This window comes from Oryctolagus cuniculus, chromosome 19 (assembly GCF_964237555.1).
Source record: "Oryctolagus cuniculus chromosome 19, mOryCun1.1, whole genome shotgun sequence".
Taxonomy (NCBI): Eukaryota; Metazoa; Chordata; class Mammalia; order Lagomorpha; family Leporidae; genus Oryctolagus; species Oryctolagus cuniculus.
Genome location: NC_091450.1, coordinates 44,985,593 through 45,001,536, shown reverse-complemented (window position 1 = coordinate 45,001,536; position 15,944 = coordinate 44,985,593). Strand labels below are relative to the sequence as shown.

Sequence of the window (15,944 nt, the reverse complement as noted above, 5' to 3'; positions counted from 1 at the left end):
TATAACCTGTAAAAGTAAAATACATAATAACAAAAGAAAGGTGAATGGGGAAAGGCATTTGGCACAGGGATCAAGAAGGTACCACTGGGGATGCCCACTTCCCACAGTGGAGTGTCTGAGTTCAAGTCCTGGCTCCACTCCCATTCCAACTCACTGCTAATGTGCACCCTGAGAGGCAGCCAATTATGGTTCAAGTAGTTGGATCCCCACCCATGTGGGAAACCTGGATTGAGTTCCCAGCTCCTGGCTTCAACCGAGCCCAGCCGGGCCGTGGCAGGCATTTGGGAAATGAACCAGCAGATGGAAGGAGACTTCTGTCTCTTTCAAATAATTCTTCTAAAAACAGAGGGGGGAATGGGGAGAAACTGAAGTATATACTATTGCAAGATTCTTCTATTATACATGAAGTAGTCTAATAAGACTCATAGACTGTCACATGTAAAGACATACAGGATAAATTTTCAGGCAACTAATAAATAACCAAAGTATTACAGCTAATAAGCCAACAACAATATACCAGAGAATCATTTTTTTTTAGAACGCAGAGGGGGCTTGTGTTGTGGAGCAGCAGGTTAGGAGCACTGGTTCAAGTCACTGCTGCTCTGCTTCCAATCCAGTTCCTTGCTAATGTGACTGAAAAGGCAGCAGAAGATGGCCCATGTGGAAAACCTGGCTGCAGTTCCACGCTCCTGGCTTCGACCTGCTGCAGCCCTGGCACTCTCGCTGTCTCTTGTTCTCTGTCCCTCTTTCTCATTCTGTTTTTCAAATAAAATAAAAATAAGTGAACGAGAGAAAACGAATAGAAAAACAGACAAAAGAAAATCAAAGAACAGATGAGAAAAGTACAAAACAAATAGTAAGACTATGGTGCAGTGTGTTAAACTGCTGCCTGTGATGGCAACATCCCGTATCAGAGCACCGGTTCATTCCCAGCTACTCGGCTTCTGATCCAGCTTCCTGCTAATGTGTCTGGGAAGGCAGCAGATGACGGCCCCAAGGACTTGGCCCCCCGCCACCCACAAGGTACATCTGGATAGAGCTCCTGGCCCTTGGCTTCATCCTGGCTCAGTCCTTGCTATTACAGTCATTTAGTGAGTGAACCAGTGGATGGAAGATTTATCAATTGATCAATTTATTTATCTGTCCATCTGTCCGTCCATCCATCCATCCATCCATCCATTCATCTCTCTCTCTGTTGCTCTGCCTTTCAAATAAAAAATCTTTTAAAACAGATTTAAATAAATCACAATAGTCTATCCCAATGAAAAAGCACATTATATACAGGAGAAGTCTTCAAAAAGCTCACGGAAGAGTAGGCATTTAGCCTATCAGTTAAAAATGCCTGTGTCTCATAGCTTGGTTCCTGGGTTTGATTCCTGGCCCCAGCTCCTGACTCCAACTTCCCACCAATGCAAACCCTGAGAGGCAGTGATGGTAGCTTAAGTAAGGTTCCCTGCCACCCTCATGGGAGACCCGGATTGTGATCCCAGCACCCAGCTCTGACCCCAGCCCACTCCTAGCCATTGCAGACACCTGTAGAAGAGAACCAGCAGATGGTTCTCTTTGTCAAATAAAATTAAAACAACAACAACAAAAAAAAGCTCATGAAAAATTGTGTATTATGAAAAAACTATGCATGGATTTCAAAAGCTATTTTTTTTTTTGACAGGCCGAGTTTGACAGTGAGAGAGAGAGAGACAGAGAGAAAGGTCTTCCTTCCGTTGGTTCACACCACAAATGGCTGCTACGGCCGGCGCGCTGCACCGATCCGAAGCCAGGAGCCAGGCGCCTTCTCCTGGTCTCCCATGAGGGTGCAGGGCCCAAGCATTTGGGCCATCCTCCACTGCACTCCCGGGCCACAGCAGAGTCTGGACTGGAAGAGGAGCAACCGGGACAGAATCTGGTGCCCCAACTGGGACTAGAAACCAGGATGCCGGTGCCGCGGTTGGAGGATTAGCCTAGTGAGCCTTGGTGTCGGCCTCAAAAGCTTTTTGCATAAAAATAAGCTCATTTTCCTATGAATTTCTGACATATCCTCACATATATCTGTATCTTCTATCCAATTCATGATTCCTTAAAGGAGGCATGTTAGCCTGTGTTTCTCTGTATTGCGAAAACTGCCACATAAAATGTTCTTCATAAATACAGAGAGGAGGGAGAGAGGAAGATGGAGTTAGGAGGGTAAGAAGGAAGGAAGTCAGTCTCCTGACTCTTGCTCACTATTTTTCCTTCTACAGGACACAATCTGCCCATTCAACTATAGCCTCCTTAATTAAGTATAACCACCCAATTTCAGACATGACATTTATGCATAATTAACCCAGCTCTGTATCATATGGGGATATTTCACATCACTTATGGAAAATGAAATTATAAGATAAGTTCATCTTGGTGCAAAAATATTTTGAAACCATGCACAGTTTATCATAATACTCATACTTCATGAACTTTTTAAAGATTCCTTATTCGTGTGGGTTTCTAAATGCTTTTACACCATAAAGAAGTTTAATAGAAGATTAATTTTATTTATTTGAAAGGCAGAGTTACAGACAAAGAGGAAGAAACAGAGAGAAATCTTCCATCTGCTGGTTCACACCCCAGACGGTGCAATGGCCAGGGCTGGGCCAGGCCAAAGCCAGGAGCCTGCATCTCCATGTGGGTCTCCCATGTGAGTGCAGGGTCCCAAGCACTTGGGCCATCTTCCAATGCTTTCCCAGGTGCATTAGCAAGGAACCAGACCAGAAGCAGAGCAGCCAGGACTCAAACCAGCACTTCTATGGGATGCCAGGTTGCGGGCAATAGCTCAACCTGCTGCACCACAATACCAGCCCATGACCTTCTTTTAATTCAGTTTTCCTTGAACTTTTTAGAGTCCCCTCATATAAGCTTTCTCCTGCATTTAGTAGTTTTTCTTTAATAAACAGTGATTTGTGAGTCAGTGATAGATAGCATTTTCTTTCACTTTGAGCCACAATGATGGTAATATCCCAATAAACCAAGCAAGGATGAAATGCATAAGTGACCCATGGAAATGAGAGGACGAAGCTTTTCATGACTGCACCTGCCACTGTGACACAGCTGTTGAGCTAACAAGGGAGTGACTTCATTTCTGTCCCCATTGGCGGTCCCTAGTTTATTCCTTTCTCTTAGGCATTGAGTTAGAACGTTTAACAAAGATTCTCACAAATTCTTCACCTTGCTTAGTAAGGGCTTCTCGGAGAGCAGGAGTTATCATAGCTCTTCTCCCATCATCTTCATTCTTCCCTGTGCTCCTGAACAAACTAGTTTTCTCTTCCTGCTGCTCCTTTTCTCTCTGTATTAAAACACAAAGGATGAAATCCAGAATTGGCAATGTGCAAAGAATAAGGTAACCTTGAATCAAGAACGCCTAGCATCACTAAAAAAGGTTCATCACAAACAATGGCCCAGAACCCTAATCTCTAGGAAATGATCCCATTTCCAGTGAGACAAAGATCTTGATACTCTTCTTAAAAGAGTACCGATATGCTCAAATACATACACCCATAAACGCCCATACACATTAATCCAACCATTCACTTGTCTAGAGGTCAAATGTTCTTAGCAATGTGAGCGCAGACAGCTGCCTAACCCTGGCAAATTACTTGCTTTCTCTGGATTTCAATTTCCTCACCTGAAAAAGGACAAAAACAATTATGCGCAGAGCAGGAATATGTTAAAGATGAAATGAAGTAAAATCGCCTGGCACAATGACTGATAGAATAATAGGTATTCAATAAATTACAGCTCCTGCCTTATTACACTTGTCAACCCCCAAAACAAGGGGAAAAAGGAGAGCCACTAGCTCAGAGCACCTACCCCACCACCCATCGCCTCAAACATCACATGGGAGAGATAACTCTCTGGTGACAGGAATGATATAGTGAAGACATCCTGAGGATAATATCAAACTGCTTGTGTTTCCTTTTGACTTTGGCCACTGGAAAATTCAGCATGCTTCTGATCACTGTTATGACTCCACACTTGTTATGTATCCATTGTCATTGGCTTCATAGGACAAGGTGACCTTCATTTACCCCTTCCCTGTCTCTTCCTTTTACAATCTTGGGGGTGTGTGTATTTAAGTTATCACAACATCTTTTTGAAAGAGGGAGAGTGCTAATTAACCATTTCAGAGACAACACAGACTCTGTGTTACATTTCAGAGGAGACACTCATCAACCTGGTTACTAAAAGGTACAATCCAAGCTACGTGACATTGCCAGTGGTCTCACCACCAGTGCCTAACCACCTTAAGTGTCCAGACACTCAAACCTAGTCAGCCAGTGCGTACACTCACTGATTATCTTTCTATCTAAAATGAAAACGCCTTACAGTTGATCTGCTGAGGATCTGCTTCAGATTAATAGAGACGGGGCTAGGAGAAGGGTTTCTGAAAAACGATGCCCACAGGTTGACAGGCGATGAAGCCAAGCAACAGGTACTAGCAATTCACTACATCACTACATGGTCAGGGATATTCTTAGTTTTCCACACACGGCATGTACAAGGACCAGCACTGTGGCACCACCTGTGAGGCCAGCATCCCACACCAGAGCGCCAGTTTGTGTCCCAGTTACTCTGCTTCCATCCAGGCTCCTGCGAATGTGCCTGGGAAGGCAGTGGATGATGGCCCAAACACTTGGGCCCCTGCCACCCATGTAGGAGACCAGGATGATGTTCCTAGCTCCTGGTTTCCTCCCGGCTCAGCCCTGGCTGTTGTAGCCATCTGCAGAATGAACCAGTGAACAGAAGATCTCTCTCTCTCTCTCTCTCTTTGTTGCTCTGGCTTTCAAATATTTAAATAAATAAATCTTTCAAAAAAAATGTTTGCACCGGCCGGCACCGCAGCTCACTAGGCTAATCCTCCTCCTGTGGCACCGGCACTCCGTGTTCTAGTACTGGTTGGGGCACCGGTTCTGTCCCGGTTGCTCCTCTTCCAGTCCAGCTCTCTGCTGTAGCCCAGGAAGGCAGTGGAGGATGGCCCAGGTGCTTGGGCCCTGCACCTGCATGCGAGACCAGGAGGAAGCACCTGGCTCCTGGCTGCAGATTGGTGCAGCGCGCCAGCCATAGCAGCCATTTGGAAGGTGAACCAATGGAAGGAAGACCTTTCTCTCTCTCTCTCTCTCTCTCACTAACTCTGCCTGTCAAGAAAAAAAAAATGTTTGCACCAAAATCTTTCATTTTTCTACAAACTGATTAAAGTATCCTAGTAAAACAAGATTAAACATTTTTTAAAACTGTACATACACAGAAAATAAACCACAGGAATTTAGAGTTAATTTCTCTGCTTTCTCTATTACTTCAGGGACTTGCTCTCTAACAGGAAATCAGTGAAAAAGCTCTTTAGAGAGTCCAATGTACCAAATGAGAAATGTACACCCGCATTACGTTCTGTCGGTCTGAAAGTCAGCATTCCAAATCACAAAGTGCCATCAAAATGCAAAGCTAATGAGCAATTCTGCTTCTGTTAATAGAGTTCTTAACTACACATTTCCAGACGGAACTGAAAAAATTTATAAACAAGCATCAATCATTTTTTATCTATTACAAAAGTAATTGGCTTAATGGTAGGCATTTTATAAAAAATAAAAAGGCACTGGTTATTATTTTGCTAAAGTGTTTTAAAATAAAAGGAGGAATTCTTCAGCTTTTTAAAAATCTAGTTCAGACTTAAAAGAAGTATACTTGAAAAAGAAGTCTTATGGCAATGCCAAGTGAACTATCCTTGACCTTGAGAGCATTTAAATGTCTCTGAAGCAATTCCACATGGCTCCTCCACCAATCATGCGAAGGTTGATAGGAGGCTGCACTATTAGCCCTCAAAAACCTCAGTCATCACAAAATATGACCGGCTTATTTGCCTGCCCCAAAGACCACATAAATGCAAAACTGCACTCACTCCATGATCTTGGCCTCTGAATACTGTGACCAGAGCTCCACAGATGCCCCTTGAGGCCACCAACAGAAACTTCTGACCCCTATAAAATGAACACCGTCCGTGCCCAACCACCAGGGAAACTCACAGTTATGAAATGTGAGTGCTGCTGCTCCGGATTCAGGCACAGCAGCTACTGGAGAAGGGCTCCGGCAGTGGGACAAACAACATTTATCATCACTTCCCTCTCCAGCTGTTTAGGCCTATCTTCCAGAGGCAGTAGTAATTTCATTGCTAAAAAGAAACCCAGTGCTTCAGAACTCGCCCAAGGATGTTTACTGCACCACTCAAATTCCAATTCTAATCTCCTGGGTGCAGACACTGCCCGTTCTCTGCCCCCAAATGTAACAATATAATAACCACTGAAGATGCAAAATATAACAACCATGTAAGACACATGCATTTTTATGTATTTGTTTATACCTGTTACCCGGCCTAAGCAGAAATCATTGAAAATCCCAGAATCAGTCAACCCCGACTTTTCCCTCTCCTGTACACCCCCCATTTAGCAATGGGTGAACAAGTTCAAGAGCTTCAGTTGCCAACACAGCAGTTCTTTCTGTCCACAGCACCTCACTCTTACCACGGCCTTGGTCTCCCCTCAGGGACATCTGTAGTTACCACCCTAAAATATGGTGTGAATTTCCAACCCCCATCTCCTGCACCCACTGTGCTGGACACTCTTCAAAGCTGCTGTTCTCTAGCACGTAAAAGGAAAGCCAATTATAAGCATTAACGAAAATAGCTATAAATAATAAGAAGTCCTTTATAGCCTGTGTATCTTTTTTTTTTTTTTTTTTTTGGCCAGGCAGCATTAGAGAGTGAGAGAGAGAGAGAGAGAGTTATAGACAGTGAGAGAGAGAGAGAGAAAGGTCTTCCTTCCATTGGTTCACTCCCCTAATGGTCGCCATGGCTGGCCCTGCGCTGATTCGAAGCCAGGAGCCAGATACTTCCTCCTGGTCTCCCATGCAGGTGCAGGGCCCAAGCACTTGGGCCATCCTCCACTACACTCCCGGGCCACAGCAGAGAACTGGACTGGAAGAGGAGCAACCGGGACAGAATCCGGCGCCCCTACCGGGACTAGAACCCGGGGTGCCGGCACCGCAGGCGGAGGACCAGCCAAGAGAGCCATGGCACTGGCCTATAGCTGTGTATCACTCAGGTAAAACAATAGTATTACTTTCCTTTTGTTTTTTTAAGGCTATCATATGGTTCTTCCCAGTTCATTTTCATACCATCATTCCAGAAACAATGGTGCCACCCCAGTTTTGCCTAGGATAAAAACAAGACCAAAACAGTGACATGTTAAAGGTTTTTAAGGTCAAATGCCACCAAGTCAGATAACTGCCCAATAGGTGTTTTACAATAAACAAGATTTTGATGACCCAAAATATGTCTTCTGAGAAAGAGTTTTTCTGTTGGTTCTACAGACCCTTGCTGGCTATCAGGTGACTCCCTTCGTCAATTCATACCAAAACTAAGGATATGGAATCTCTAGGTTCTCTGCAGTCATTTTTCTGTGCATCAACCTGCCTGGGCCTGGAGCCATATGGTCACAAGGTGAGAATTCAGTAAACGTTGGTTGAATAAATGGGTCAATGCCTCAAAACTGTCAGAGCCGACCTAGCCCCAAACACACCCCACTCTTCAGTAAGTGACCCTAGAACTGTCAACTTCCAGTACTAAAAACTTTTTCTTTGGGGCCAGTGCTGTAGCATAGAGGGTTAAGTTGCCATCTGCATTGCCAGCATCCAATTTAAGCGTTGGTTTGAGTCCTGGCTGCTCCACTCCCAATACAGCTCCCTCTTAATGAGCCTGAGAAAACAGCAGAGGATAGCCAAGTTCTTGGGCCCCTGTACCCACAGGGGAGACCTGGAAAAAGCTCCTGGCTTTGGCCTGGCCCAGCCCTGGCACTGCCTCCATTTGTGAAGTGAACCAGCGATTATTAAGATAACTCTATCTCTTGCTCTCCCACTGTAATTCTGACTTATAAATAAATCTTTAAAACAAAACAAAAAAACCCCTTATCTTCATGTATAATATTCCTTCTGCTATAATTTAAGTCCACATTCTCAGAGACCTAGTTCTTTGATAAGTACATCCCCAATATACCACTCACGGGTCATGTGTCAGTTCTAAAACGACCAACTTTTGTCATGATTCAAGGTTTTCTGTACACTCTATCTATCTATCTATCTATCTATCTATCTTTGACAGGCAGAGTTAGACAGTGAGAGAGAAGGACAGAAAGGTCTTCCTTCCATTGGTTCACCCCTCAATGGCCTCTGCGGCCAGCGCACCGCGCTGATCTGAAGCCAGGAGCCAGTTGCTTCCTCCTGGTCTCCCATGCAGGTGCAAGGCCCGAGCACTTGGGCCATCCTCCACAGCCTTCCAGGGCCACAGCAGAGAGCTGGACTGGAAGAGGAGCAACCGGGACAGAATCCGGCGCCCCGACCGGGACTAGAACCCAGGGTGCCAGCACCACAGGCGGAGGATTAACCTAGTGAGCCGTGGCGCCGGCTACACTAGGTTTTAAGGCTATTTTTTGAAGTTGTGGGACAGCAGTCTGACCAGGTGTATCAAGAGCTTTACTCTGACTCAGTGATTCTGTTTGATGACCTGACTTATAGAACTAACTTCAGAACTCACTATGAGGTGTTGTAGCCTGCACAGGCCATGCCTAGGTCAAGATGATCTAATTCTACTTCTAATCTCCTAGGTGTTAACCTTCTTGAATATAATAATATAAAGGCAGCTTTGAGGTTGAAAGCACATCACCTTTTATTTCTAGGTGACTTTTAAAGACTCAAAGCCTTAAACATAATTATTATGACATTAGCTTCCTGCTTTCTCACTGCAGTAACCACGCAGGACCTCTGTCCTTAATGAGTTGTACCATGAGAATTAACTGTAAAACTTGTTTTCAAACAGTACTTTATACTTGATGTGTCTGTGTGGGTGCAAATTGTAGAAATCATTACTTAGTATAGAGTTGGTCTTTTGTATATAAAGTGAATTAAAGATGAATCTTGGGGTCGGCACCATGGCATACTAGGTTAATCTACCACCTGCGGCACCGGCATCCCATATGGGCACCGGGTTCTAGTCCCGGCTGCTCCTCTTCCAGTCCAGCTCTCTGCTTTGGCCTGGGAAGGCAGTGGAAGATGGTCCAAGTGCTTGGGCCCCTGCATCTGCATGGGAGACCAGGAAGAAGCTCCTGGCTCCTGGCTTCAGATCGGCATAGCTCTGACCATTGTGGCCATTTGAGGAGTGAACCAACGGAAGGAAGACCTTTCTCTCTCTCTCTCTCACTGTCTGTAACTCAACCTGTTAAGTAAATAAATAAAAATCTTTTTTTTTTTTAATAAATCTTAATGAAGAATGGAATGGGAGAGGGAGTGGAGATGAGAGAGGGAGTTGGGGTGGGAGGGTGGGTATTGGGGGAAGAACTGCTATATTCCTAAAGCTGTACCTACAAAATTTGTATTCATTAAATAAAAGCTTTCTTAAAAATTAAAAAAAAAAAAAAAAAGGCAACAGAACAGGTCCTTGGGCCCCTGCACCCATGCGGGAGACCAGAGGAATCTCCTGGCTCCTAGCTTCGGCCTGGCCCAGCCAAAATTACTGCAGCCATTTGGGGAGTGAACCAGCAGATGGAAGATCTCTCTATCTCTGCCTCTATCTCTCTGTAACTCTTTGAAAAAAAAAAAATCTTTTTTAAAAAGAAAGAAGTAAACAGTCAACCTTAAGAACAGCAGCTCTAGCCTCACACAAACCTGTTTTACAGTGCTGGCTTGGCCACCTACCGGCTGTGTTACCTTGAAGAGTTTTCCATTCTCTCTGGGCTCTAATTTCCTCCTCTGCAAACTGGAGATAATGATCAAAGCGCCTATCATGGGATTTTGTGGAAAGGATTAAGATAATGCTTGTAAAGTGCCTGGAGCACTTTTATTAGATTTATTATTTATCTGAAAGAAAGAAAGGTAGGGAGAGAGAGATGGGGAGAGAAAGAGGAGAAGAGAGAGAGAAAGAGAGGGAGAGAGGGAGAGGGGGAGGGGGGAGAGGGGGAAGGGGGAAGAAAAAGAGAAAGAGAGGTTTTTTATCAGCTGGTTCACTTCCCAAATGGCTAAAGCCAGGAGGCCATAGCTTCCCTCTGGGTCTCCCATGTGAGTTCAGGGGCCCACGCATTTGGGACATCCCCCACTGTTTTCTCAGGCCACTAGCAGGGAGTTGGATCTCAAGTGGGGCAGCTGGGTCATGAATCGGCACCCATATGAGATGCTGGCATCGCAAGCTCTGGCTTTACCAGTTATGCCACAACACTTTTTTAAGAGATTGATTTATTTCATTTGAAAGGCAGAGTGACAGAGAGAGCATCTTCCATCTTTTGGCTCATCCCCCAAATGCTCCCAGCTGGCCGGGCTGAAACCAGCAGCCAGGAACTCCCCGCAGGTCTCCCACATGAGTGACAGCCACTCAAATCCTCTGCTGCTTTCCCAGGTGCATTTGCAGGGAGCAGGATTGGAAGCAGAGCAGCCAGGACTCGACCGGCACTCTGACAATGGCATGCTCCTGTAGTAGGCAGTGGCTTAACTCACTCCGCCACATGGCAGCTCCCTTGAAAAGATGGAGTGCATCAACTGTGGGTGTCATTTTATGATGAACAAGAAGCACGTGGTGCTGAGAGAACCAGAGAGAAGGAAATTTACCTGAATTTCAGAGAGCTCAGGAAAGAGTTCCCTGGGGGTGTGACACCTGAGAGGAAGTTTGAGTAGGAAACTGCCACTCAGATCTTTCCTCTAAGTGGAAAGCAATGCCTCTAACATTTGGGGAGAACAGCAGTTCCCTTCTTCCCACCCCCACATCAGGAGGGATGGCAGAGCATCCTGAGAGTAAACATTTGTTCATTTTGAAAGTGAGACCGAAAGTTACATGCACCTGAAAGTCCTTAGGCGGACAGGACTTTAGGAGGGACCAAAACAGCTGAAACAAATGCCAGGAAGATTGCAACCCTGTAGTTACTCAGCTGATGGGGAAGGGGGCGGGGACCTGTGTGCTAGGAAATAAAGAGCTTGCTATAAACTACCCGGGTGTGCTGGTCCACCAGGCCCAGTCTTGCAAGATCATTAATAAAGCTTTGCTTTCACTGCAAAAATAAAAAAGAAGAAAGCATGTCACTTTTTATATTTCTAGGTGACTTAAAGACTCAAAGCCTTAAACATAATTACGACACCAGCTTCCTGTTAATCTTACTGCAGTAACCAATGCAATTTTATAATCAGAACTGGACACACTGAGATCCCTTTTTCATTTAAATTGCTGGTAAACTGAAATGTTTCTCTGGTAAGTAATTATCAAGCACTGCCATTTATTTCCAAAGCCAATGACACTGATGCTACTGTTTGTCTGCTTAACCAGAACATGCTGCAGGGAGGATTTAGCGACATTTATTTACTGCAGAAAGAATAACCAGCTAAAGGCTTTATACACTGACAAATTACAACATTAAGAGAAACAGAAAATAAACACGCTCCGAATTGTCAGGCTCTTCCTGGCTCCTTGTTCCCTAAACTTTACAGCTTCCCTTCTGGGAACCACGACTCCCCTAGGAGGAAGCAGAAGGGAGTGACACAAAGATGCAGGCTAGACTGGAAGCCACCACTGACAGTCATCTGTCGAGGGACACTCTGCTTAACCTAAGCCTCAGGGGTTGTCCCTGCAAAATGGTAAAGTGGAGATAAGAGTCCAGGTACCGCAGGGTCACCACAGGAACTGAGTCAGATAATCCAGCACTCTGATATCTCCGAATTCTTTGAGTCTACCCTTGAACTATCCTCTGTCCGGCATCCCTATCCCATTCTCCTATTCAATCAAATTACACTGCTGCCCACTGCCTTTAAAAAAAAGCTCAGACCTCCATAAGGGCATGAGAAACCTGTGGATTCTGGCCCTCCTTCCTTCACGGTTTCACTCTCCAAATGTCTCCACCCCAGCTGTTCAGAGTTCCCCAAACACACCATTTTCCTTGATTCTGCAGCCTCTCCCCATCTGCATCTGTCTCCCTAACTTTCTTTCCACTGTTTCAAACTCTTAGCACTCTTGATTTTAGATGTACTCTGTTGGCCCAGTATTGTGGTGCGGGTTAAGGTGCCACTTGCAATGCCAGCATCCAATATCAGAGTGTGGTTTGAGTCCTGGCTGATCCTTTTTTGCTTTGTTTTGTTGTTTTTAAAGAAATATTTATTTGAAAGTTAGAGTTACACAGAGAGAGAAGGAGTGGCAGAGAGAGAGAGGTCTTCCATCTGCTGGTTCACTCCCCAATTGGCGGCAACAGCCGGAGCAGAGCTGATCCGAAGCCAGGAGCCAGGAGCTTCTTCCGGGTCTCCCATGAGGGTACAGGGGCCCAAGGACTTGGGCCATCTTCTACTGCTTTCCCAGGCCATAGCAGAGAGCTGGATCAGAAGGGGAGCAGCCAGGTCTCGAACTGGTGCCCATGTGGGATGCCAGCACTGCAGGCGGTGGCTTTACTCACTATGCCACAGCGCTAGCCCCTGCTCCACTTCTGATCCAGCTCCCCGTTAATACGCCTGGGAAAGCAGAAGATGCCCAAGTATTTGGGTCCCTGTCACCCACGTGGAAGACCTTAATGGACTTTCAGATAACCTGGCTTTGACCTGGACCAGTACCAACCATTTCTGGGATTTGCAGGAGTGAACTGGTACAAGGAAGATGTCTGTCTCTCTCTCCCTCCCTCCCTCTCTCTCTGTCATTCTACCTTTCAAATAAATAAATATATGTTTTTTTTTTTTAAGTAAAGAATTACTCCATCTTTCAAATCCTCTTCAGCCCTAGAATGTGTAAGGCATTACAACAGAAGAAGAGGTAGAATAACTTGGTTATATTCTACTCAGGCTAAATCAATGCCAATTGAAGATAACTTTCTTATATACCAGAGGATTTCAAAAAGTTCATAGAAAAAAGGGATTCAAAGATAATTTTTCTTAAAAAAGATAAGCTTATTTTGGTGCAAAAATTGGAAATCCATGTAGTTTTTTTTCATAATATGAATTTTTATGAACTTTCAGAAGACTTTGTATAAGTTAATAGTTATCAAGTACATACTATGTAGATGAATTATATTTAATTTTCATAACAACCTTGTAAGGCAAATACTGTTATTTCCCATTTTACAAATGCAAAAGATAGAAAAGCTGAGACAGTATGGGGCAGTCTGGCTCCATGAGAGTGAGTGAACACAACTCAAAGAGGACTTGCAGTGAGAGGGCTTGGCCCAACACCACAGCCAATGCCCACAAGCCCTGAAGCACCCTGCATCTCTCTCTCTACCATAACAACTATGGCAATTTAATGGGGTGTGTAACGACCACACAGAAAACCGTTCAAGAATATATATGAATTAGCCCCAAAGGAAATGCCAAAAATAATATGAAGAAGAAAACCCATCCAATAAAAGCTTCTGGCACTGGGTTTCGTAGATGATGCACAAAATAAAATGAAAACAGAAGACATGTTATTAAAACTGCTGTGGGGCAAGCATTTGGCCTGGCAGTTATGATGACAGGACATCTATGTCCCACGTCCCAGTGGCTGGGCCCGACTGCCAGCTCCAGCTCCCATCCCCAGCTTCCTGCTAATGTAGACCCTGGGAGGCCATGATGTTGATGCCAGAAACTGGGTCCCTGCAACCCACATGGGAGACCTGGATGGACTTCCCAGCTCCCGGCTTTACCTTAGCCCAGCTGAGGCTGTTGTGGGGATTCGGGGAATGAATTAGCAGATGGGAACACTTTCTCTCCTCTCTAACAAAAAATTTTTTATAGTTACAAAAACTTTTTTAAATCCTGGCATAACCTAACAGAAATGAAAAACAAAAACTTTCAGCCTACTTACATATCATACTGAAGTAGGAAAATTACAAATATTTTCTCCTAGATCTACTGATTTTTATGAGAGTTTTGAAAAAATTGAAATACCCTAAATTGGCTACTTATAGCTTACAAGGTAAGTCCAAAATCATTTCATTTCCAAAAATAATTTACAAGCCTGCCCAAATTTTCATTATTGTATCTTTAGTGCCCTCTAATGGTCATAAGGTGAAAAAGCAAAGAAAAAAATACACCCACCAATTATCCCAAACTCTTCACTCAACAGGCTTTAAATAAGGCTTAATCTGGTGGAAAATCCAGACATCTATATAAATTGTCTACCTCATGCTTCATTTTAAGACAGTTTCACCAATGAAAATTACTACTTTTTAATTAAGCCATAAATTACACATTCATTTTAGCTCAGTATATCAATTTGGGAAGGTATATCCTAAGAACACATTCGTATGTTTTTAAAATTAAAAAAAGGTCTCAGTCCAGTGCTAATTATAACAACAACAAAAAAAAGAAAACATAAGAGTAAAAATAACCAACTCTAAGAAAATGCAGAAACAAATTTAAAATGCCCAAGCAAAGGTACTTCTCATTTTGATGCATGTCAGGCTTTTTACCACTAGAAAGCATTTTCACACATAACAACTAGAGGATGGCACAGTCTGTGTGCCACGGGGGGTGGGGTGGGGGGCCAGCGCCAGGAAAGGGTCAGCTGCAATGCCAGGGCTGGGCCCTGAACCCACATTCAACATACTTGTCTTCTCAACAGATCCCCTTCTGGGGCTTCTAAAACACAAAAGCTGCTTAAAAATAACAGAGACAACACCTGACACAGGGAGTATTAGGAAATCAGTAACAGTGCAACGAGCGCCGTAGGTTAATCCTCCACCTGCGGTGCCGGCATCCCATATGGGCGCCGGTTCTAGTCCCAGCTGCTCCTCTTCCCATCTAGCTCTCTGCTACGGCCTGGGAAAGCAGTAGAAGATGGCCCAAGTCCTTGGGCCCCTGCACCTGCGAGGGAGACCAGGAAGAAGCTGCTGGCTCCTGGCTTCGGATCGGCACAGTTGGGGAGGGAACAAATTCGTTGTGGCCATTTGGGGAGTGAACCAATGGAAGGAAGACCTTTCTCTCTGTTTTTTTTTTTTTAACAGGCAGAGTTAGAGAGTGAGAGAGAGATACAGAGAGAAATTTGGTTCACCCCCCCAAATGGCTGCTACGGCCGGTGGGCGACACCGATCAGAAGCCAGGAGCCAGGTGCTTCCTCCTGGTCTCCCATGGGGTGCAGGGCCCAAGCACTTGGGCCATCCTCCACTGCACTCCCGGGCCACAGCAGAGAGCTGGCCTGGAAGAGGAGCAACTGGGACAGAACCAGTGCCTCAACCAGGACTAGAACCCAGGGTACTGGCGCCGCAGGTGGAGGATTAGCCTAGTGAGCCACAGCTTTTCTCTCTGTCTTTCCTTCTCACTGTAACTCTACCTCTCAAATGAATAAATAAAATCTTTAAGAAAAAAAAGGAAAGACAAGAATTTTGAAGTATAAAAAAAAACAAATAATTTAGGGCACTTGGAGTATTTTCTGATTATAAGCTTTACAAAGGAAGCCAAACAACCCAATATAAAAATAGATGAAGGACAGCAGACAATAAAGAATAAGTGTGTGGGCTTGTCTGCTGCTCCTGGAAGATACACTCTAACCCCTTGGGAATTATCTTTGTCATTCAGGGCGGGCCCCTTTGCACCACAGTCTCATGGTGGATCCCGGGGGCCAGGAGGGAAGGGCCCAAATTCCCAGGTGAAGGCAGGATGCTCCAGACTCAAGTTGAGCTTTTCTGGTTGCGGCACCTCATGGTGAGGATCTCTGTAGCAGGCCGCAGCCATGCTGTGCAAGGGCTACTACGGTCTGTTCAGGTCTTCTGACCCAAGAAGACAGCTACTGTTGTGGTGCACTGCCAACAGGGCGACACCTTATCAAGGTGAACGAGAGGCCCCTGGAGATGGCTGCTCCACGCTCGCTGCAGTACAAGCCACTGGAGCCTGTTCTGCCGCTGGGCAAGGAATGCTTTGCTGGCATGGACATCATGTCCGAG

General features: G+C 44.9%; 1 protein-coding gene across 3 annotated transcripts in view; it reads right to left on the bottom strand.

Annotated features, from left to right (window-relative positions):
• The window catches only part of LOC100354908 (S-adenosyl-L-methionine-dependent tRNA 4-demethylwyosine synthase TYW1), a 210,166-nt gene that overhangs the window by 161,724 nt on the left and 32,498 nt on the right, over window positions 1–15,944 (bottom strand). For all 3 annotated transcript variants that reach the window (XR_011384574.1, XM_070064497.1, XM_070064498.1), the window contains exon 8: window positions 3,196–3,313. Coding sequence is in view for 2 of the 3 variants with exons in the window: in XM_070064497.1 (XP_069920598.1) it covers window positions 3,196–3,313 (118 nt within the window). In the remaining variant the exon portion in view is untranslated. The remainder of the gene's footprint in view (window positions 1–3,195; window positions 3,314–15,944) is intronic.